The following is a 23,325-nucleotide window of genomic DNA, read 5'->3' on the forward strand; positions in this document are numbered from 1 at the left end:
GGGGGGCATGAATTTGGAATTTGGAGGGGGTCCATGATTTAAAGGCTTAGTTTAGCGAGCCTAACTACTTAGCGTACATCATCGTGTCACTGCTGCAAAATCTGCTCTTTAATATTACACTTATTCATTTTTTGAACGAGCCTAATCTGATTATGACAGCAGATATTTCATGTTGAACACGACTTCAATACTTTATTATGTTTTAAAAGTGTTTGTAAAAAAAATCTGTAAAAAATTATAGCTTTTGTATTTTACAATTAGGCCGCTATTTGTGTCTTTTTTAAAAACATGTAACACATTTAATTTGGGTGGTTTAACGTGGCTATAACAGATTAATGGAATTTAAATTCATTTCAAATGGGAATATTGATTTGATGTGTAATATTAAACTAGACTGTATTTTGTACTTTTGGGAATTCCCGCCACTGCTGAACAGTGTGGAGGACCAAAACTGTCAAAATTAAAAAAAAATACTGTAAATAAATGACTAAATAAATAAATAAAAGTGAAAATCGAAACTGATATTAAAAAATATTAATTCAAAAATTAAATACAAAAATTAAATTGAAATGGAAATAAAAACAACTGTATGTATGTATGTGTATATATATATATAGATCCAAAATAAATAAAAGTAAATACAAAAATAAAAATTTCCATTTATATTTATGTTTTGCATTTTATCCTTGAATTATATTTTTATATCTGTTTTTATTTTCGCTTTTATTCATTTATTTATTTAGTCATTTATTTACAGTATTTTGGATTTTGGCAGTTTTGGTCCTAATAGAACAGCGCATACACGACAAGGCCAACCAATAATTGTTTACTGACTGTTTTAATAGCAACATCTGAGAGTTCCAAACCCGCATGTTTAAAAGTTGATTTTCATTTCCCAGGGTTGAAATATTCATGAAGCCGTGAAAAGTTTGCCTCTCGACCTTATTTTCACATCGTTATTTTTTAGAGCGCTCTCCCCACGGCGAGGGCCTTAGGAGGCGTGCCGGTTTTATGAGTGTGACTGAAATGAAGTGTCAGAAACAAAACATCTTTGCCAGTTCTTCCGAGATGCCCCCCCCCCCCCCCCCCGCCCCACGGAGCCCACCACTGCCTTCGTGCACTTTGAGGCGTCATCCTTTCACCAGGAGCATCCGTCGGGCTCTGTCAATCAAAGTGAGCGACGTTAAAACGTGTATCCGTCAGCGTGGGGACCTTTATGTTTAGCCGCCAAGATTCCGCCTGGCTTAATGATCAAAATCCTCGGGAGTGTCACCGCTAATGCGTCCAAGTTCCTTTGATGCGGTCATTTGAATAGAAATATTTCATCTCTGAAAAAGTGAGAAGAGGGAATTGGGCTGTTGTTTGAACTCGCCGTCGCCTCTGAAAGATGGCTTTTGGCTTTTGCGGAGTGTGCGGGCCTATAAAATGATGATTAATGACTCGGGCTCGTCTGAACCCGATAAAGCCTCGGAGGCATTCGTCAAAGCTGCAAATCTATTTTTCTCTGGCAGCCGCGGGAAAAAGTTGTACCTGCGATCGGGGCTTTTATCTGACCTGAGATAAAGTCAAGTGTTCTGGGAGCAGAAAACTCTTCCAAAATTTACCTTGGAAACAGACTTTGCCAACTTCTTTCAGCTCAAGACACAAATTACTAACACAGATACTTCCCGAGAATACCAAAGCCTTCTTCATTGATCTATTTATTTATTTTTTTTCAAATTCAAGACATAGCTATAGGGTTTACTGTTGAACAAAAATTCTACGTTTAGTTGATGCCCCAGCGAAGGGTTAAATTGAGTAATGACGGGAAATGCACTATAACACATCAAGTGTACAGTGCATCAAAAAAAACATGAAAAATTATGATTTATAATGGGAGTCAATGGGCCGAAATTTGGACATTTTTACTCATGTGTACTATAAAAATTTGTTTCCCACATATAATAATGACAATAATAATTTTGAAATTTTGGATGGTGCCATTTTTAATTTCAACATATTTTGCACAATTGGGTGCAATTTCAGCTCACTCAGTCATATGCTTCATGTTTGATATTAATATTAATAAAAAGCAGTTTGATGAAACCCAGGGGCAGCAGATACAATAAAAACAGGCCCCAGAATTGAACCATGTGGAACACCATACGTTCCGTTTTCTTGTGAATTCTTGACCTCCGCCAAACCCCTTAGACTGACTCGCATGCATTTAATATTTAAGGGTTGCTGGTTTTCAAGCATTTACAGAGGTACATTTTTTTTAAACTATTACGTGCATCACATTTTAATTGAATTATTATGTTAAGTATGTTTTATTTTTATATACTGAAGCAGTGTTAACACTTGAGTTGATACCCTGACACCCTGTTGGTCATTATGGGGGTAGTTGTAGAGCAAGGCTCGAAATGCAGCGGGTTCACGTGGCAGTTTGTGAGGCTAAATTTAGCATTTTGTGCCTCATCAAAAAAGCATTGAATAGGAAACCTGAGAATTAACCGCAAAGACATTCCCAAAAAGCTTTCCTGGGCTCATGTCAACTATAGAGGTCAAGGGAAGCTAAGTAGCACTATTTGCGCCGCAGCAGCTAGCTACTGACGAGGTACAGCTAACTACTACTAATCTGGCTAAAAACTTTGTGGCATTGCGCCAAAGTCAGTAATCATCATTTCCATGGCGGCCAATAAGCTACTTCTCCGACAAGTAGCATTTTCACAAAGGGATGACAGGAAAAGACGGAGAAGCCATGCTAATGGCTAAGCTACGCTAAGATTGACCCAGCTAGTGCATTTAACACCGGAATAAAGTACTTTACTTCCACAAAATTAGAAAGTTGCTCTTCAAATAAAGTCATTGCAAAGACAAAAATGTATTTTGAGATTTCTCAAGCATTTTTTGAGGTGACACTTGGCGTTAAAAAGTTTTCAAACCACTGGCTCACAGAATAGCGTTGACATCAAAGTTGCCCGGACGTTAGCGACCGAGGACGAATCCATCGTGCTCCCGTCACTCCGCCGGGACGAAATCAATAGGCTGCGCGTTAAAAAGGTCAGCGCTGATCCAGCGTGTGATAATGTTGATTCCTGCCTGGAAACAAAGGCGCTTTTCAGGTGTTGACCCCGTCCGACTGTGGCAAAGATTTTGTGACATCGGCCTTTGTAGAGCGCAGAAGTTTATGGATGGCAGGACCATCGTTTTTTTTTTTTTTTCGGGGTGATTCGAAAAGGTCTGCGCGTTTATCTGCCATTGACAGCTGTCCCGACTTAATGAAGGTGCGTAATTAACATGGATTTCCGCTAATGTTCAAGCCTTTTGTTGCTTAAACACAAAGTATTAATCCCCTTTTTTTGTGGCCAATGATGAGTATGTTTTTTGTCCTTCTTGGACAGAACCGGGTCAATGCAGCCATTAGTTCTTCATCGTTATTGCTGAATGCCAAGCCCTCCATTTTGTACACCCCGGGACCGGTTGCCAGTCAATCACAAAGCGCACGTTGACAAACCACCTTTCACATTCAAAGTCACTAAGACATTAGAGTCTTTGTTTTTGGGGATGCGGGAGAACACGGGAATCGAACCTGGATCCCTTTGACATCCCATGAATAAGTGGGATATCTGGTTCAGCAAATTTAGCACACTTATACTAGAAAAAACAATACCCAATGCCCTCTAACCTGACATTAATATTCACTTGTATTTTATGATACATGACATGATACCTTCTTTTTAGTGACAAGTTACTTTTTATATAAACGTCAAAAATTCATTTAAACTATTTGTATTAGTTTAAAAAAATTTTTCGCTTGACAAGAGTGAAAACCTCGGGGGAAAAAATTTACATTTAGAAGAGGTATAACATTTGTGATTAATCGTGAGTTAACTCGTGACATCATTGAATTAATTACAATTTTAAAAAATTGATCGCCTGATGAGATAATTAATAATAATTAGGGGCGTCAGGCGATTACATTTTTTAATCGTAATTAATCGCATGACTTCAATAGTTAACTCACGATTAATCACAAATTTTATATCTGTTCTAAATGTACAATAAAAAAATTATAGGTTTTTATACTCTTGTTAACAAAAGTAGAAAAAATATGTTAAACTAATAGAAATAGTTGAAATGATTTTTTGACGTTTAAAACCGTCAATGGCAGTGAATGAGTTAATGTGCATAGTATATCTTATTCATAGCCAGAGGTGGCAAATTCAGGTCCAGAAAGTAAAAACCTTGCTACAGTTTGGCTTTAGCCGCAGGTGCTAGCTAGCGAGCTCCTAAGCTAGCTCCCCGGGTGCTCGTTTACATGCTGGTTAGCTAGCTAGCTAGCACAAGGGGCTAAAGCCAAACTATGGCAGGGTTTTTACTTTCTGGACCTGGATTTAGCTATATTGTGGCCAAAGTTTGTCAAATAGAACAAAAGTGTTTTGCCGCCATCTTGTGGCATGAAGAGGCAATTACCAAAAGCTTTTTGAGTTTAGATTACTCATAATCAGGGTTTAGACCCTAACAAGGAATATAATGAGTGGATTAGACGTATAAATGGTTTCATAGTTCTAATAGGCCGTCTGAGTGGTAGAAAAACTGTAAGGAAATGACACCTTTACCTTATTTGAGGTGTAAATAAGATTTTAATTCTGTCATCTTTTTCAAATAGGTCACTATTATATTGTGATTCTTTGCTTTAAATATAATGCCGGTCCCCGTTTTGTCCTCTGTGTGTCAGCGTCCTTGTAGGGTGAGGGGGGGGGTTGGGGGGACGTGAATTTCCTAATGCCCTCGTTTGAAAAATGTCTCCCGGCTGCAGATTGCCTCGTGAATTGCGCTTGTCAAGATTCGGTCACGCCTTCCCGGCTTCCTCTTTGCCAATTTCAATCAGCTTCGTGCATGATGAAGAGGAGGAGTGGGGACGGGTGGTGGGGGGGGGGTTGCGTAGATTTAAATGCCAAACAATATAAATTAATTTGAATAGCATTGACGCCTCACAAGCCTGAAATAGATGACAAGGATGGGGGGGGCAAAAAATACTGCACTGAAGCATCATGGAACGTTGTCTTCCAAAAGTGGAAGTAATTCACATGTGCAAGTCATAAGAAAGTCTTAAGTCTTAACCCTCAAGTTTAAAAAAAAAAAAAAAAAAAAGTCCAAAGTTAGTGTTGCAAAAATAAACCAAGTCAAATTGAGTTACTGCATTTCAAGTAAGTCGAGTCATTACTTCGGTTAAATGAGTCATAAGTCAAGTCATAAAATCACACATTAGCCACTTTGCACGGATGATCTGTACTCATAAAACTGTAGTTAGCTGTGCTAACACATTTGCAATCACATCTGAAAGTCCTCAACCATTCTCAGTTAACCGCTTGAAGCGCTTAAAACGGGTAGTTTGCTACGTTACGATTCAAACGATTCATACGATTCAAATATCAAGCTAGCATTCACAATATAGCCAAGCTAGCATTCACAATGTAGCCAAGCTAGCATTCACAATGTAGCCAAGCATTAGCATTAGCCTTGGCTGCTACGTCGATAGTACGAGTGACTCATTTCGAATAGAATGTTACGATAACACTAAATGTTAAGATGGACATTTGATTTTTTGAAATACTATTTAAAAAATCAAAACACGGTAATAAACTTACCTGCTGAGCAGAAGTGTTGCTAATTTGCTTCTGATTTCTCTCAACTACATGAACTGCGAAAATGAGTAGACAAAATACGGTCGGCTAAGTGAGAAAAAGAACCGATTCTTTTTTTTTACACTTACACAAGAACGATAAATAAAAAGAAACATAGAGCGAGCGGAATCTTAACTAAATTTATCAACGGGAGCTGCAGTCAAACATGGAAATACAGTATTTATACTACAACGGTAGCGTCAATATCAAATTAAATTTAAAAAAAATCATCCGACAAATAGCTCGTATTTAAATTTTGTAAAAAGTAAGACTCCAAATTATTATTATTATTATTATTATTTTTATTTTTTATTTTTTTTTTATTGCATTGAAACTCCTCCTTTAAGTCTAAGTGAAGTCAAATCATATGACTGGAGTCCCCATTTCTTCCCGACTCCAGCAGGCGTTTTGTTTGCCGCGTCCTTCAGCGGCCACTTACCAGTCCCGGCATGTTCACCTGTTTGTTTTTCCCGTCGATTACACTCGCCGTCTCCCCGGAGTACGCGGTCTTGAAATGCAAGACTCGCTTTTGACAGCCTTTGTCAGATGGATTCGTGAGTGTAACCGCTCCTCCGTACGTTTATTTAAAAAAAAAAATAAAAATGCTATGAAATAAGGCAATTGTGTTCTTTTAAAAGAATGTCTCCCCCCAAACTCCAAGAATTGATAGTCAGGCAACGGATGCGCCGCTTTTGTTCTCGACCTCAAAAGCAAAAAGCTGTTGAAGTCAAAGTCTCGTTTATCTTTGCTGTTTTCCCCCCCCCCCGACTGAAACGTTCTTATCGTCGACTGTATCTCGAGGAACATCTGCGCTTTAAATACCACGGAGACGCGAGCCGACTCGTGCCGTTACCTGCGGGTCAGCCTCATTAGCATATTCAAATTGCTCATTGATCTGCACTGGAAGGCTTTAATGTCAACTTGTCGTCATTGAAGATTACGCTCGAAATGCACAAACATCGCAAATGCAGTTTGCGTTATATTTTGGGTGATCAGCCAATAGGAGGCCGACTAGCGTTACCAGGTACCGATTTGGGCTGCAAACTTCAATCGCTACATTTGTGGTCAACGACAACAATTCAGAGGTGATGATGACGATTGTTGCTTTGCGTCAGGATGTTGCTGTTGAGGAACAACACCCTGAGGATCGTCAACGCCAGCCGAGCGGACGAAGGCGACTTTGTGTGCCGGGCGGAGAATCAGCTGGGCTGGGCCGAGATGACGGCTACGCTGTGGGTGAAAGGTAAGTGATCGTTATTTGTCACGTTAGGGGCAAAGTGGGGCAGTGCCCTAACACATTTTTTCCCCCATTTTATTTATTTTTGCCGATTTCACTTCATTTGGCCGAATATTAATATTTAGTCTCTTTCTGTAAGCACGGTTTTTAAATATATAAAAAAAATATATATATATATTATTGTAGGTTCATTTTAATTGCTTTTTTTTTTAAAGAGTTGTAATTTTCGGTATGAATGGTTATAATTTATCACAAACTATTTTTTTATGATTTTTTTTTTTTCTGTTAAAAACTTTCAGCCCAGTAAAAATGGATCTTTGACGTCTACAACTATCAGCGGCACTAAATGAGTTACAAAGTTGTGATTCATCATGAAAAAAAAATCCTAATTTTAGGGAAAAAGTCTATTTTAATAATAATTTGTGCCATATAAGAGATACATTGTTATTTTTCCTTTTTTCCCCACAATAATAAGAGGTTCAGATAATGGAAGGATGGATTTTTTCTTTTTTTTTTTTTTTTTTTTAGTTTTACTTCATTATGAAAATATCACAATTTTGGTGGTCTTGTTTATGTTAAGTGTTGTAAAAAAAAAAAAAAGTCATTTATCTTTTGAAAAAAAACAAAAAAGAAAACTGTAATATTCCAGTTTATAAAAAAGAAACTAAGCACCGTACAACATAAAATCAACTCATTTGCCAGCATTCTAATGAAGTAGTTCCTCGGGGCAGTTGATATCAAGCCCCAGGAACTCTGCCTAGCAACCACCTGATGACGTCACAGCCAAAGCTGGGCTCTCCTTCTGAGGTGACAGTGCAGCAGCTTTGCGCTTGCAGAGGCCATGCGCGTGGAGCTGAGCCCGAGCCGCGTGGAGGTGACCGTTGGCGAGAGCGTGGTGCTGAGCTGCAAGGCCACGCATGACACCTCGCTGGACGTCACCTTCCAGTGGATCTTCAACCACAAGCCAATCAGCTTCCATCAGGCCGGCGGACACTTTGAGTACATCCAGACCGTCCGAGCCAAAGTAAGCAGGAATGTCACTTTGGTCATTATTTTGCATTTAGAAATAATTGTTTTTATTTGGATGTGGTAGTGTTGTTTTAAAATATATATATATATTTCTATTAATTAATTAATTAATTTTTAATTTATTTGTATTATTTTTAACTGTAGTTTACATTTTTTTTTCTTTTTTTATTTTTGGGAAAATTTATTTCACGAAAAAATCCCTGTTCCCTAATTGTGCGTGTGTTGCGTGCCCAGCTTCACGCCGACCGTTTGGAAACGTTGCTGAAATGTGCTATTCGGTTATTCAGAGTGCCCCAAAAAAAAATCACGTTCCTAAATACAGTACATCAGGAAGTACGTATGGAAACAGTCCAAGCACAAGCATAATGTTTGGAAATGAACGAGGGGAGCCCGCTCTGCCTTTCCGAACACACACAAAAAACATCGGCTTATTCGGGATAAGATTTTGTTTTTAGTTTAAAATGGCTTACCTTCTTAACGAGAATCCTCGTCACCTTGTGGCCAAAAGTAGAATCCTGGTCGGTTATTGTGACGATTGGTGCAGTAAATCCTTGTTGTGGTGGAAGTAAGCCACATGCTAGTTCTTTTTTCCATTTCGTCTTCTACTTTACTTTGGCGGTTGGAAAATACTTTTGGTGCATTACCGCCACCTTCTGGCCACCAGTGGTAACGCATGACTACGTATCACTCTTCTTGTTGTACTGTATTGTATTAACTTTTTTTTTTTTTTTTTTTTTGGTCGACCGTCAAAAGAAGGTCAACACAATTATGGAACAGGAATTTTGGCCAGTCCGAGCTCTAATTTTAATATAGACACATCGTCACAAGATCAGCCAAACTATGAAAAAAAAAAACTGTGCCTTACTCTGTATAATCTATAAAATATGGTACAGTAAAAGTCCAGGGTCTATCTTTGTTGTAGCAGTCGCTAAGAAAAGTCATAATGTTAATGTGCATTTTGCTATATCAAAATGAGTTGTCAGACACCACTATTATAATAATATATTTATAAAAAAAAAAAAAGGGAGAGCAATGATGATGACATGTCAAATCGGTAAAATTACCGAATGAACAATACTGAGCTCTCCAGAAGAAAAAAAAAAAATAATAATAATATATTTAGCATAAAAATCCAATCCATTCCTCTTTGGCTGTGGCTCAACATTTAAATAGCCTTTTTTTTTTAGTTGTGATGGTTTCATGACAGACTTTTGCAAAAAATTAAATAAAAGTCTTTGTTTGATGAATGTGGGAATGGAAATGCATTCAAATGTCCAAAAGAGTGAAATGTATCTTCCCAGGCGGGAGCTCAGCACCCGTAAAACCTCTGATCCTACAATCACCTCTGGTGGGAGCTGGACTTGGCTTGCTTGATTTTTTTTTTTTTTTTTTGCTCCAGTACCGCGGGACTTGCTTGAAACTTGCACCTACAGTCCGCAGGCCCCAAATGCAGGAGGCATGTTTTTAAGTCACACCTGTCCTGACAAGTCGTCGTCTCGCCACTGGATGACATTGAGCAGCACCTCCCTGTTGGCGGTGGAGGCACGCTTTGCAATTTTAATCGGGATCGATGCTAAGCAGCCTTGCAAGGAGCCCGCATGGGTTTGCAGCCTACGGCACTTCTCATTTCCCAGAGCAAAAAGGAAGAAGAAAAAAAAAAAAAAAACCCGAAAACCCAGGAACGAGCGGCTGAATTTAACAGGAATCTTTTTTTTCTTTTTTTTTTTTTCTTTTTTTTCCCAGCCGCTTGAGCTCCGAGATGTAAAGGAATTGCACGGTTTCCTTTCAAGCGCATTCCGGATCCTTCTCATGTCTGACTTGTATGTCTTTGCAGCAGTCGTCCACGGTGGATTTGATGATTAGGAGCATTTTGCTGAAGCATGCTGGGAAGTACGGCTGCAGGGCCCAGACCAGCGCCGACACCATGAGCGCAGAGTCGGAACTTCTTGTTCGAGGTGAGCTCCTTTGATGTCATATTGGAGCCACAAATATTATATTTGGATATTATATCGGATTATGGCTACATATACTGCGTATGTATTAGGGGTGTCAAAATTAGTGCTTTATTTTTAGGGGCACTCATTTTTTAAACTCAGGATTAATGACCGCCCCTCATTTGAAAAACCTGTAATGGGGGAATTCCAGTTGCAATGCAGCAGACACGTCTATGTCAAAATTTAGTAGTAATTTCACAAGTTACTTCATGTTAAACATTAGATAGCTCTTAATATAAAAAGAAAAATGCGCTGATCTACAAATGCAATTATGCCATCTAGTGGCAGAAAAATGACCTCAACACAAACCAATATCACACTCGGTTTTTTTTTTTACAGTACAGTGCATCTTTTTATTTTAACTCAAGTTTATGAATTATTATGAAATTACTGTATCAATGACTAAAAGATGCAGCCATATTTTTATTTCACATTTTCAATTCAAAATTCAAAATTCTTTATTTAATTATTTTTAAAAAAAGATATGAAAGGGGACAGAAAGAAGTAAAATTTATATCTGCTCCTAATCAACACAAAAAAATGATCAACACAAAATAAATGCCAGCAAGCAGTCAAGGCGCTTTCAATGTAACAATTAGACAAAATTGTGCTATATATATTTTTCCAGTAATTTTGCGTTTATACTTTTTTTTTTTTAAATACAAATACAATGAGATGATTTAGTTTTAGAATCCAGATTGTTCCACAAACTGAAACCTTGAGTTGAAATGCATCGTTCTTTTTTGTTTTGTTCTGTATTTCGGTTTGGCAAAAAATATCTGTTTCTCTTAATTTGTACTCACTTTCCCTTTCAATGAATTTGATTTGCATGTTAATTGGTAACATTTCATGATAGGCTTTATACATTATTTGAAGGCGGTTAAACTCCATCAAATCATTAAATTTGAAAGTTTTTAGTTGTATAGCCTAAATATTGAATGAGTGTGATCTCTGTATCCACATCCAAAAACGACACGAATAGCACGTTTCTGTGAAAGAAAGATGGGTTCGGTGTCGTTTTTCCCCACTTTTATGTTAACAAGAGTACGAAACTTTGAAAAAAACATTTTATCGTACTTTTAGAACAGATATAAAATCTGCGATTAATCGTGAGTTGAAGTCATGCGATTAATTACAATTCAAACATTTAACATTTATGGAAGTATGTCGTTTATTTTTAATTGAAGCGAGTCTATGAATATTGTAGTGTGAGAGTCTGGCTGGCCCCGTGTTCGCAAGGTTGGTCTTAAGCGGAGCTGACAGGACCTGTCATCCAGCGCAAAGTAAATTGGGTTTGATTTTGCTGGATGACTGGAAGCGCTCTTAATTTGATATCCACCATATTGTTGACGCCGCAAAGCGAAGCGACCGTTTGGGACTCTGGTCTCCGTGGCTGGCTTTTTCAAACTTTTGCCGAGAAACATACTTGTTTTCAGCCATTGGTAGGAACGAAGTACATGTAATAATGTTATGTTGCTGTACGATAGATTTTTCCAGGTCTCTGTGCTTTACTTTTGTATAGTATATTTATTTATTTATTTATGACCACCCTTTCAGGATCGCAATATTTTATGTCAGAGCAAGAATAGTACCGATGTAGGTTTTGTTTTTTTAATGATTTTTCAACAGTGTTTTAATGCCCCACATACTGCTGGGCCAACGGCAATGCTAGCTTTTGTTAGCATGAAAACTAGGATAATGATTTGAGCTTCTACTTCCACTTTTGTGCATATATTCAAATCATAACAAAAGTGAAGAAATGAAACTAGTTTTATAAAGTGTAATTATTATTAATTATTATTAGGAATGTCCCAACAACTGTGCATGTTTTTTTGCTATTTACGCATATTGTAGCTATCTACTCTCCATCTACTACTATTCCTGTTCATTTCCTAGTTATTTTCCATAGCTAAAAAATAAATAGCATTTCATTCCATTGTGGAATGGCTTCCTAGTTGAAAGAATTCACTCGTCCCTGGACGGCTGCACTAAATTTTTAAGGACTTGCCGCTAGCTCACGAGCTGCTAGCTTCTTCAGGCTAGCTCGCAGCAACCCCGCATCCCCCCCCCCCATCCAGGCCAGGTCGACTGACACAAAACAACCAAACTCCCAGTGGACTCTCACTATATATCTGTTCAAAGACTTGCCTCATCCAACGCTGCGGGCTTTAAGGGGAGCCGGATTGCAGCTACACCAACTAGACCTTGGTCGCTAAATTCAACGCCGTGTGCTGCAATCGTAGATAATGGCCGCCACTATTGCTACTATAAGTACTTCAAATGACATTTTTACTTCACTTGAGGTGTGATATATGGCAACTTTTAGGCGATGCTTTGTTTGTAAGCATCCATCACACCTTTTCTAATCGTGATTGTAACCGTGTGATGATGGCACTGATGCTACGATCATAACTAGCTCCAGGTTAGCTTTGCAACTGCAGCCGCGCGCTGCGTTCCGAGCGTGTTCTCATTTCCATTCGTCAGCGAGCCACTTTTACGGTAACCTTCTAACGGGACACCTTGCCGGGGACACAGCACATTGCCTTTCATTGGAAAGAACGCCAGCTGTTCGACCCACCTCAGCCTTCCCCCGAGTCCCCGCGTTTGCCGCGATGATGGCGTTCACTAAACTAGACGCAGGTAAACATATGTTCGCTTTTATTGGAACACGGCGAGTTCTGACATCTAAAGGCTTCCCCCCCAAAAAGGCAACGTGTTCCTCTCTCAGATCAGCTCTGATTGTGTTTGCTGTTCAGTCGGCTTTGTTTGTTTGTTTGTTTGTTTGGTGAGTTGAGGGAGATTACAAGATTACGGCTACTCATGCTAATTCGTTTGTGTAATTGCCTTCATGATGACATCATTCTCATATCCAGCAGTTGTGTATTGATTCCGACTGGAGCAGAATGTTGTTTATGAATGCCCACTGGCCAATTTGTGGGAATTGCCTCTGGTCTCGACAAGTCGTCTTGTAAGCAGCACGCCTCACAGCGCCGAGGTTCTTGGTTCAAATCCCATCTCCAGTTTTCCTGTGTGACGTTTTCATATTCTTGCTATGCTTCTGGGTAGTCTGGCTTCCTTCCACATTTCAACAGCATGCTTCCACTGAAGACTCTAAATTGTCCATGTATGTACTCCCTACAACATACTCTCTGTGTGGCAGTCCACTGCTATTCCTATGCTTTGGTCTACCCCAAACTTGTACCACTCCCCCCAGCAGAAGGAGCCACGCGCTGCTTCATTCACCCTAGTGCACTGCCTGTTTCCTGGTATCTCTCCTTTGTGTCTGTATGCGCTCCTTCCAATGCCAGGGCATGCTCTGGAGGTGACGACAGATGTTGCCATAGCACGTGCAGCTCAGTGGGACTCTCCTTGGCTATTCCTGTTGTTGGGTGGCTGTTCTGTGTGCCTGTATGCACTCCCTATACTGTATGGCCATGCTCAAGATGAGAGACGAGATTCTGCTTTTGGTTTGGCACAGCCCTACAAAGATGTTCCATCACCGTCTAGCTAGCCTGGTATCACATTCACAAGCCTGTATGCACTCCCTGTAACACCCAGGCATGCTCCTGATAAGACCCAAGTAATTGTATCTTTAGCTAGCACCTGCATGTATGTACTCCCTACAACATTTGATACCTGTGTGGAAGTCCACTGATATTCCTATGCTTTGGTCTACCCCAAGCTTCCTTGATATCTTGTCTGTGTTCCTTCTATGCACTCCCCTAACAGAAGGTACCTCGGGCTGTTTCCTGGTATCGCTCCTTTGTGCCTGTATGAACTCCTTACAATGCCAGGGCATGCTCTGGAGGTGACGACAGATGTTGCCATAGCACGTGCAGCTCAGTGGGACTTTCCTTGGCAATTCCTGTTTTTGGGTAGCTCTTCCGTGTGTCTGTATGCACTCCCTATGTTGTACATATGTATGTACTCCCTACAACATTTGATACCTGTGTGGAAGTCCACTGATATTCCTATGCTTTGGTCTACCCCAAGCTTCCTTGATATCTTGTCTGTGTACTTTCTATGCACTCCCCCAACAGAAGGAACCTCGGGCTGTTTCCTGGTATCGCTCCTTTGTGCCTGTATGAACTCCTTACAATGCCAGGGCATGCTCTGGAGGTGACGACAGATGTTGCCATAGCACGTGCAGCTCAGTGGGACTTTCCTTGGCAATTCCTGTTTTTGGGTAGCTCTTCCGTGTGTCTGTATGCACTCCCTATGTTGTACATATGTATGTACTCCCTACAACATTTGATACCTGTGTGGAAGTCCACTGATATTCCTATGCTTTGGTCTACCCAAAGCTTCCTTGATATCTTGTCTGTGTACCTTCTATGCACTCCCCCAACAGAAGGAACCTCGGGCTGTTTCCTGGTATCGCTCCTTTGTGCCTGTATGAACTCCTTACAATGCCAGGGCATGCTCTGGAGGTGAGGACAGATGTTGCCATAGCACGTGCAGCTCAGTGGGACTTTCCTTGGCAATTCCTGTTTTTGGGTAGCTCTTCCGTGTGTCTGTATGCACTCCCTATGTTGTACATATGTATGTACTCCCTACAACATTTGATACCTGTGTGGAAGTCCACTGATATTCCTATGCTTTGGTCTACCCCAAGCTTCCTTGATATCTTGTCTGTGCACCTTCTATGCACTCCCCCAACAGAAGGTACCTCGGGCTGTTTCCTGGTATCGCTCCTTTGTGCCTGTATGAACTCCTTACAATGCCAGGGCATGCTCTGGAGGTGACGACAGATGTTGCCATAGCACGTGCAGCTCAGTGGTGCTTTCCTTGGCAATTCCTGTTTTTGGGTAGCTCTTCCGTGTGTCTGTATGCACTCCCTATGTTGTCCGGCTATGCTGAAGATGAGACAAGATTTTGCTTTCGGTTTAGCACAGCCCTACAAAGATGTCTCATCACCCCCTAGCTAGCCTGGGATCACATTCACAAGTCTGTATGCGCTCCGTATAACATCCAGGCATGCTGCTGATGAGACCCATGTAATTGTAATTGTATGATATTTTGGTTTCCCAAAACTCTCCTGGTTCACTGGCCTGTCTCTCCGTATTGATTCCACTTGCCTGTATGCACTCTCAGCAATGCTTATTCCAAGGTTAGTCCAGACTTTTGAATCTCTCTCCCCCTCTTATTGTACTGGTTTGTAGCCTGGTATCTCTTCCATGTTAGGGTGACCAAATGTCCTCTTTTGGTAGGACATTTGGGAGTACAGACAATTTTCTTACGTCCTGTTTGGCGGTCCGGGGTTCTATAAATTCATGAAAATGTCCGGTTGCCATTGCGTGACTAATAGGAGGTGAAGTACACTGCGACTGGTACCACAATTTCAATTCCGGGCCAGGGCAAGTGTCTAGCAGTCTACCCTGTGTCCTGGTATCTCTTCCACACTCTTGACATCGCTGCTACCACTCTTGGTGAAGAAGCTAAAAAAAAAATGCAAACCATCTCATTTGATCTTCTCATCTTTCTCAACATTTCAGGTCCTCCTGGCCCTCCCGGTGTGGTGATCGTGGAGGAGATCACCGAGACCACCGCCACTCTGTCGTGGACCCGCGGCCTGGACAACCACAGTCCCATCAGTACCTACCACCTACAGGCACGCAGCCCCTTTTCATTAGGATGGCAAACGGTCAAAACAGGTAAACAATGCGGAGCCCACCGCGCGAAATGATTTTGGACTGAACTCGAAAACTTTCGAATCCCAGAGCAAATTAATCAGAGGTCAATTCAACTAGTTGTATTTCAGCAGCAACAAAAAAAATGCGGGGTTGTATTTTATGTCATGCTTTGTATCTGCCAGTAACCTTTTTGGCCTCAATTAGGAGATGCTGTGTATTCATGCTTATTTGGCATATGTGCTTATATTCTGTATTTTAACACCAAAGGCAACAATTAGCATTCAAGCGTAGACGGAAGCTCAGAATTTATGCAAATTAGCATGATTGTGAGAAACCTAATCTGGATGTATCGTGAGCGCATCTCCAGGATGCTGTCGCCGTACTCGACTCGGTTGCGATAATAACAACAGCTTTCGCCGGATGACGCTTCGTTAGCACGTAGCGCCACTGAGGATTAGCAAATACGTTCACAAGCGCGTTTTATCCGCCCTCGGGATTACGAAAGCTCAGCTCCGTGTAAAACGTTGCCGACGACGGATTGAAATGTGCTCTGGAAGCCGTTTTCAGACAAACCACAGAAAGCAGGTTGTGACCACCCAGTGAAGAAAAAATATGCAAAGCTAAATATTTAATGCTCTCTTTTGTCTTGTTTTCATGGCTCTGAACGCTGGATTAAATATGAAAACAATGGCTACACGGTGTGTTGTAAACAATGGTGGCAAGTCATGAAGGACAAATAGTTTATTCTTATATCGCGTGAATTATCATTTGCATATTAATTTTTTAGACAACTTTTTACTTCTACCCCTTTATGCTCTTTATTTGCAAAATAGGATAGTTGCAATTCTCAACTTCCATTTACAACATGGTGTAAAAAGAATGCGCATAGAGAGATAAACAGCAGATGAGAGCTTGACTGATTGGTTGACTGTTTTCTTGGGGAATTTCAAGGCAGAAAACTTTTTTTTACATAAGTATCTTTACCTCTACTTAACTCAGTCAAACCCAAAGACGTGTAAACACGTTTGTAATACTTTGTCCTTCACTCCCCAAAAACGTATTTGCACGTGTTTTTTTTCTCATGTTTTTTTATGCAAGAGCACACAGAAGGCTTTGATGCAGCTTCTGACATGAAGAGGTCGCTTAAAGCAATGGTAGTTATTACAAAAAAAAACGGCCAGGAATTGTTTTCACCGGGAATTTGAATATTGATGAAACTTAGCTACATTGTAATGCTAATTGCGGCAAAACGGAAACAAATACAAATATGTATTTTTTTTAGAAGAAGAGACAGATGTTTTTATAGCAATAAAACACAATACTCTGCGGGCCTTGCAAAATCAGTCAAAATCCAGTAAAACAGCCGGGAGCGAAGCGGGTTGCTTCAGTGAAAATGGCTGTGATTGAATGAGTTAAGTACAGACAGACTTTGAGTATTTTTGCCACCTTTGTTTTTTTTTGTTTTTTTTCTACAGGAGAGCTCAGTATTGTTCATTTGATTTGACATCATCATTGCTCTCCTTTTTTTTTTTTTTTTTTAAATCCAACAAATCAATTAAAAAAAATTAATAAATGTTTTCTTTTTTTTTTTTTGCCACCTTTGGATTTGGAGTCAAATATGTGATTTGAAATTCTCCCCCCGTTGCAGACCCGGAGCCCGTCACCGGGGACCTGGAGTCGGCCGTGGCCGTAGAACTCAACCCCTGGGTGGAGTACGAGTTCCGAGTGGTCGCCAGCAACGCCATCGGGACGGGAGATCCCAGCTCTCCTTCTCGAGGAGTCCGGACTAAAGAAGCAGGTACCCTCGAGCCACTGCTACATAAAGAATAGGGAATGTTTTTTTTGTTTTTTTTTATTGGATTGTGCCTTCGAGGTGTGTAATGTGAAAACTTTTCTTTTATGGTCTTCAGTGCCCTCAGTGGCGCCGGCGAATGTGAGTGGCGGGAATGGCCGCAGGCACGAACTGGTCATCTCATGGGAGGTAAGCGGTGCGCCAGCTTGATTCTTTTTTTTTTTCTTTTTTTTTTCTTTTTTTTTTTTTTTTGTAGCGCGAAGTGGGGTGAGGGGACTCGAATGTCACCGTGACCACTGGAGCCTTAAGACAGACAGCTTCAAAGAAACATTTCATTTTTGTCACATTTTTTTCAGCCAGTATGTTTCAAAGAGCAATCCCTGTTGATTTAGACGAGGCGTTGCCAACCTTTTTGAAAGTAAAAGCTATTTCTTGGGTTCTGATCAATGTGAAGGGCGACCATTTTGAGACCCACTTCTGAAATAACAATTTTGTTGTTGTTGTCTCTTTTTCTTTATTTTTTTAAAGCACAGCATTATTCATTCGGCATCCTTCCTGAGTCAACATGCTATCATCATCGCTCTATTTTTTTCTCGTGTGTGTGTGTGTGTGGGTCTGCGCGTGCGTGTGAGTGTGTGCTCTTTAATTCACCTGAAACCTGTTATAAATCTCAGAACCGGATATTTCAGAGTCCCGCCAGAGTTGTGACGTTGTCGGGAGACCAGAGGAAGGATCAAAGGAAAGAAAGATGAAAAATATTGGGGGGGAGTTAATAATGAATGATACTCTAGTCTGATTAAATAATCACTTACAGTCTTCATTCCTAGACATTCCTAGAAAATCACAATGTCCCATCATTGGTCATCTGTTTTTAGAGCAGGCCCGCCGTGCTCTAAAATAGTTCAAATCCACGTATAATTGACGGTCATTAACTCATTTGCTCCCATAAACGTATAAATACATTCTATTTTAAATGTTTTAAGTGTCAAAAGACGTATTTATACGTTTTTTATATTTTTTATGCTAGAGCATACAAATGGCTTTGATGCAGCCTCTGAACCGAAGAGAATGCTTGACGGTAGTTATTACAAAAACGGCCAGCAGGTGGCAGCAGAATATAAGAGATCAACTAGGGCCATGTTGACAACAAGCTCTTTTTGCCAGTGTTTTCAACAGGTTTGTGAATAATGATGAAACTTAGCTATATTCTAATGCTAATTGCTGCAAAATGGAAACCTAGAGAAATATACTTTTTCTTTGTCCTTGATGTTTTCAGGTGAAATGCTTTCATGATGTCTTGCGCCTCTCAAAGAAACATAATTTAATGGAGAGGGCCAATAAGGTGTCCGGGTTCGAGTCCATTCCACCCCCAGCTCTGTGCCAGCTTCACCGTGAGCTCCTCATGAATTCCGCAGCCATGAATGTGACTTAATGGGTACGCGCAAGCCGCTGCTGCCCGCGCCTTTCATTAGCATTTGTCACTTTGTCTTACCTGGGAATACCTGTCACATGTTGGGGGGAGTAGAACGGGATGCGGGGCTGGGGATCAAGCGCGGTTGATGGATGTGGCTGCCTCCAAAGCCTCCAACAAAACGGTTGAACGATTTTGAACATTTTGCAAAATAATCACAAGCCTTTACACTCGGCTGCACTCGAGTCGATTAGCGACGTCGCGTCCGTCTTGCAACCGTCAAGAGTGGTCTCTAATTAAAACTCTGAGGAAAGTTTTTCAGTGTGGGATGAAACCTTGACAAGAGTCTGGGGTTGTTCCACCTAAAAATGGATCCAAATGAAAATAGAATGACACTCAGTGGAGCACAGGCCTCCGCCAACGGCCCCACCATCCCTTATTTGCATCATGGACAACAGCACAGATGAATGCACACCTTGTGCATGCGTCAGAATTTTTATATTAAAATTCATGAATTATTCACAAGTAAGGAAGGGAAGCAGGGACGTTACAGTGCGCGTATCTGCCTGTGTTTGGAATTAACCAATGACTCAACTCACCTTTATATGTAGAACACTTTATCTGACAGTCATCCAAGAAAATTCCATGTTTCCTTAAGATGGAATCCGTGAAGAAAGCAGAGGCCCTAGAATTGACCCCTGTGGAACACCATTGGACAGCGCATGATTTAGAGCAACCAAGGCTCGCACAAAAAGTTTTGTTAGCCAAATAGGATCTAAACTACTTACCGGTGCCCACCTGATGCTGCAAACCAGTTAACAGAATTCTGTTGCCCGCCATATCGAACGCTGAAGTTCGATCCAACAAAACGAGACACAAACGGTCTCCAGTGTCAATAGCCAGGAGGATGACATTCATCAAACTCATGTTAATTAGGAGGCTTAGTCAAGGTGGAGGGAATTATGAACAGTTTATTCAACATTTAAGTGGGCATCTGAAGTGGGCAAATAGTCCTGTAAAGATACACAAAGCGTATATGAATTATGCATAACATAATGCAAGATGTCCGTGTTCTTAGTGCACATTGAAGGATGCACATTTGACTTTTTATTTGGCTTTGTACAGACTCCAAGCGAGGTGAATGAGTAAGCTAGATACAAAATACAAAATAAATAAAATAAAATAAATATAAAAATAAATGGAATGTAGACCCTTCAAATAGTTTTATGGATTATTTTATTTCTAATTTAATTATAATTCAACAATTATTTATCCAAATAAATTGTTATAACCAATCAACCAGATATTCAATGAGATAAATGTATTTATTATTTATTATTATTCATTTAAAAATACATAAATAAAGAAATATAAATAAAGAAATACAATAACGCATAATGTGGATGATGTCAACACTTCTGGTTCATGATTGGATCCTGGCTAACCAATCCCGTTTGCAAGTTGATTTTCATGACGTTCATGTTAAAAATGTCACATATAAGCTTGGTAAATTTACAACACGTTACAGCCATACTTTCCTGGTCGTCCACTATAACAAAAACATGAGATAGCCCCCCCGAAAAAATTCCCATCCTGTCAAAATCAGTAAAAAATAATAATAATAAAAACTCTGTACCACAGCAGCAAAACCTTCAACAACAAATGCAAAACCGCCTTGGCAGAGGTAACACCGAGTAATCAACAGCACAAATGTTTCGATGACATCGACGTGAGCAGAATGCAAAGCAGCATTTTTATTTTAAACAAACACTTTATCAGGTGTGTGTGATCTTATTTGCTGATTTACCGATATAGCCAGAGCTGCTACGCCCGTCCCTGCAGGGCAAAATCAATAACGAATTAGCCCGGAATAAAAACAATAGTATTAGTATGGACACACACTCGATATATTTTCAGGGAAGCTGTGACTTATCCATGTATTACTTTCAATGAATGTCAATGACAAAAGAGATTGTTTTACTTTTACATCATGTGCGGGGGGGGGGGGCGGGGTTAGGGTCAATACTGGCTTTGAAACAGGATTTGTTGTATTTTTTTTTTTAGCAAAGAAACCCTGCGAGCAGAGCAGCGAGCTAAAGCACGATTGTTTTCCGCCAGAGCAGAGGTAGAAGTGATTACTGTAATAAGACGCTCCCGTCCGAGATAAAGAGGATTATCTCATTGGACCCGGGGGACGTTCAGCCGCAGCGCTAAACACAGAATGTAATAAAGACGTTGAATTGTGAGGTGGGGGGGGGGGGAAACTTAATTAGAGGGAAAAAACAAAATCATTTCTGTAATTGGCATAATAATGGTAATATAGCATTTTTTTTGCTAACTGAATCATAAATATTTTGTTCCATTAACACTCGCATAAATCCATTTGCATAATTAATTTAATAAACTTGAAGTTTTAAAGCTAGTTAAATAACGATCAATCATAATAGACTTTATTATATGAATGACAATTGACACTTTTTTTTTTGCTTAGACTTGCAAGCGCAAACTTCCGTCAACTCTTTTTTTTTTTTGTATTTTTTATTTTATATTTTGTTTTATTATTTACATTTTTTGAAGAGTACAATATTTACGGAAAATAATTAGGGCCAATGAAGAGGGAAAAGAAGGGTTGGCACTTTAATTTCAGAATTCTGACGTTAAAGTGAGAATTCTGACTTTAAAGTGAGAATTCTGACTTTAATCTCAGAATTCTTTAAAGTCTGACTTTAAAGTCAGAATTCTCACTTGTAAGAATTCTGACTTTAAAGTGAGAATTCTGACTTTAATCTCAGAATTCTTTAAAGTCTGACTTTAAAGTCAGAATTCTCACTTGTAAGAATTCTGACTTTAAAGTCAGAATTCTCACTTGTAAGAATTCTGACTTTGTGACTTCCCCCCCACAATTCATAGCTGTACGTCACAAAGTCAAAATTCTGAGAATAGTGAGAACCTTTTTTTTTTCTTCACTGGCCCTAATCCTCTTCCATAAATATAAGTGCTATTTCCCTTATTAAAAAAACAAAAACCTCAAGTGTGTTTTCTTGTGCAGAGTTTATAACGGATTAATGGCCTTTCCATTCATTTCAATAGAAAAAAATGATTTGAGATGTGAGTGTTTTGCATTGTGAGCACGGTCATCTTAAGGCATCACTGTATCCTTTTCAGTATAAAGGATGAGGATATTTGCAAGTGTGATGATGCATGGAGGGTCTCAGACTTGGGTGGGGGGAGGCTCACCTTGGTCACACTTGACAAATGTGCTGACGAGGCGGTCCCCGCAGCCCACCTGGGACCCTTGTCGCAGTGATGAAGATGCAGCGAATATGCAATTGGGTCCTAGAAGAAGAAGAAGGGGAAGAAGACAGCGGGTCAGACCTGGCCCGGATGAACCCGTGGATGCGTATTAATGTGGTTGTAATCTCCCGCTAAAGCTAATAAATCTGTTGGCAAGCCAAGAGGAAATTGGAGTGAACTTCTTGCAGGCTCGGCCCGCAGACGGGTCGGGAGTTAGGTTGGCGAGGGGGCTTTAGGCGGCACGTCCCGAATGTCTATGAGCAAGGCCAAGAATTTGTAATTAAGATGGGTTGAAGGACACTTTTGCAAAGGGGGGGGGGGGGGGTGAACAGATGTGGAATCAACTCGTCGTTATTAACTAGTGCCTGGCAGCCCAACTGCCACTGGGAGAAGCAGTGCGATGGAAACGTGGGCCGTGGGCGCCTGATGGAGGGGCGAGCGCCATCCAGATGGGATGGATGCCTGCTGGTGTCGATCGGCGGGGGTCGGCGTAACATATTGTTGGCTGGAGTCCAATTAGCATATTAATGCACCGCTAGCTTGACTCACGAGTTTAATTAGTTCCTTGACCGCAAGTCGCTCGCATCTCAGATCAACTTTCCCCATTGAGAGGAATGAAAATAGCATTTGTCTCTTCCAGACCCCACCCCCAAAAAAAAACAACCGTCAAATGTGCAGTGTTTTGAATGATTAAGCTAGCTTTCTACAGTTCAAACATACATTGATAACATACTTCAAGTCAAATGTGAAGAATATGCCCTATACTTGACTGACAATCAGTCCAAAGTGTGTACTGAACAAAGTCAGACGTGTCATCTGTCACCCATTTCAATGCTAAATGCGCTAGCCTGTTAGCTTAGCAAAGAGCCCGGCTGCTCAATCTTTTATTGTCATCCTTCTGTGAGAATGAAGAATTCTTGTCAGAAATGTAGCTCATGTGCCGCCACGGAAATGATTAGTCACATTGTGGGGCAACTCCACAATGTGTTTTGGCGCACTAGTAGCCAGCCGAAGCTCTTTGCTAGCTAGCTGATGTGGCGTAATTAGCACAGAGCTTCCCTCGACCTCTGTCTGCCCGCAGTAAGGTGACGTGACCCCAGCGAGTGATTTTTTGGGACCGTCTCCACCAATCGGAGACTCTTCCAAATGTTTTATTATCAGTTTTGCTATTCAATGTGTTTTGATGAGTCGCAAAATGCTAATTTCGGCTAGCAAACTATGATATTTCAAGCTTTGACGTGATCTCAATCTCAGTCTCAACCAAAT

General features: G+C 40.4%; 1 protein-coding gene across 3 annotated transcripts in view; it reads left to right on the forward strand.

The window, feature by feature from the left end:
• Positions 1–23,325, forward strand: part of cntn5 (contactin 5) — a 144,819-nt gene that overhangs the window by 108,379 nt on the left and 13,115 nt on the right. For all 3 annotated transcript variants that reach the window (XM_077566556.1, XM_077566554.1, XM_077566555.1), the window contains 6 exons: positions 6,785–6,912; positions 7,743–7,930; positions 9,770–9,890; positions 15,425–15,583; positions 17,211–17,360; positions 17,473–17,543. In XM_077566556.1, coding sequence (XP_077422682.1) covers positions 6,785–6,912; positions 7,743–7,930; positions 9,770–9,890; positions 15,425–15,583; positions 17,211–17,360; positions 17,473–17,543 — 817 coding nt within the window. The remainder of the gene's footprint in view (positions 1–6,784; positions 6,913–7,742; positions 7,931–9,769; positions 9,891–15,424; positions 15,584–17,210; positions 17,361–17,472; positions 17,544–23,325) is intronic.

This window comes from Vanacampus margaritifer, chromosome 5, assembly GCF_051991255.1.
Source record: "Vanacampus margaritifer isolate UIUO_Vmar chromosome 5, RoL_Vmar_1.0, whole genome shotgun sequence".
Taxonomy (NCBI): Eukaryota; Metazoa; Chordata; class Actinopteri; order Syngnathiformes; family Syngnathidae; genus Vanacampus; species Vanacampus margaritifer.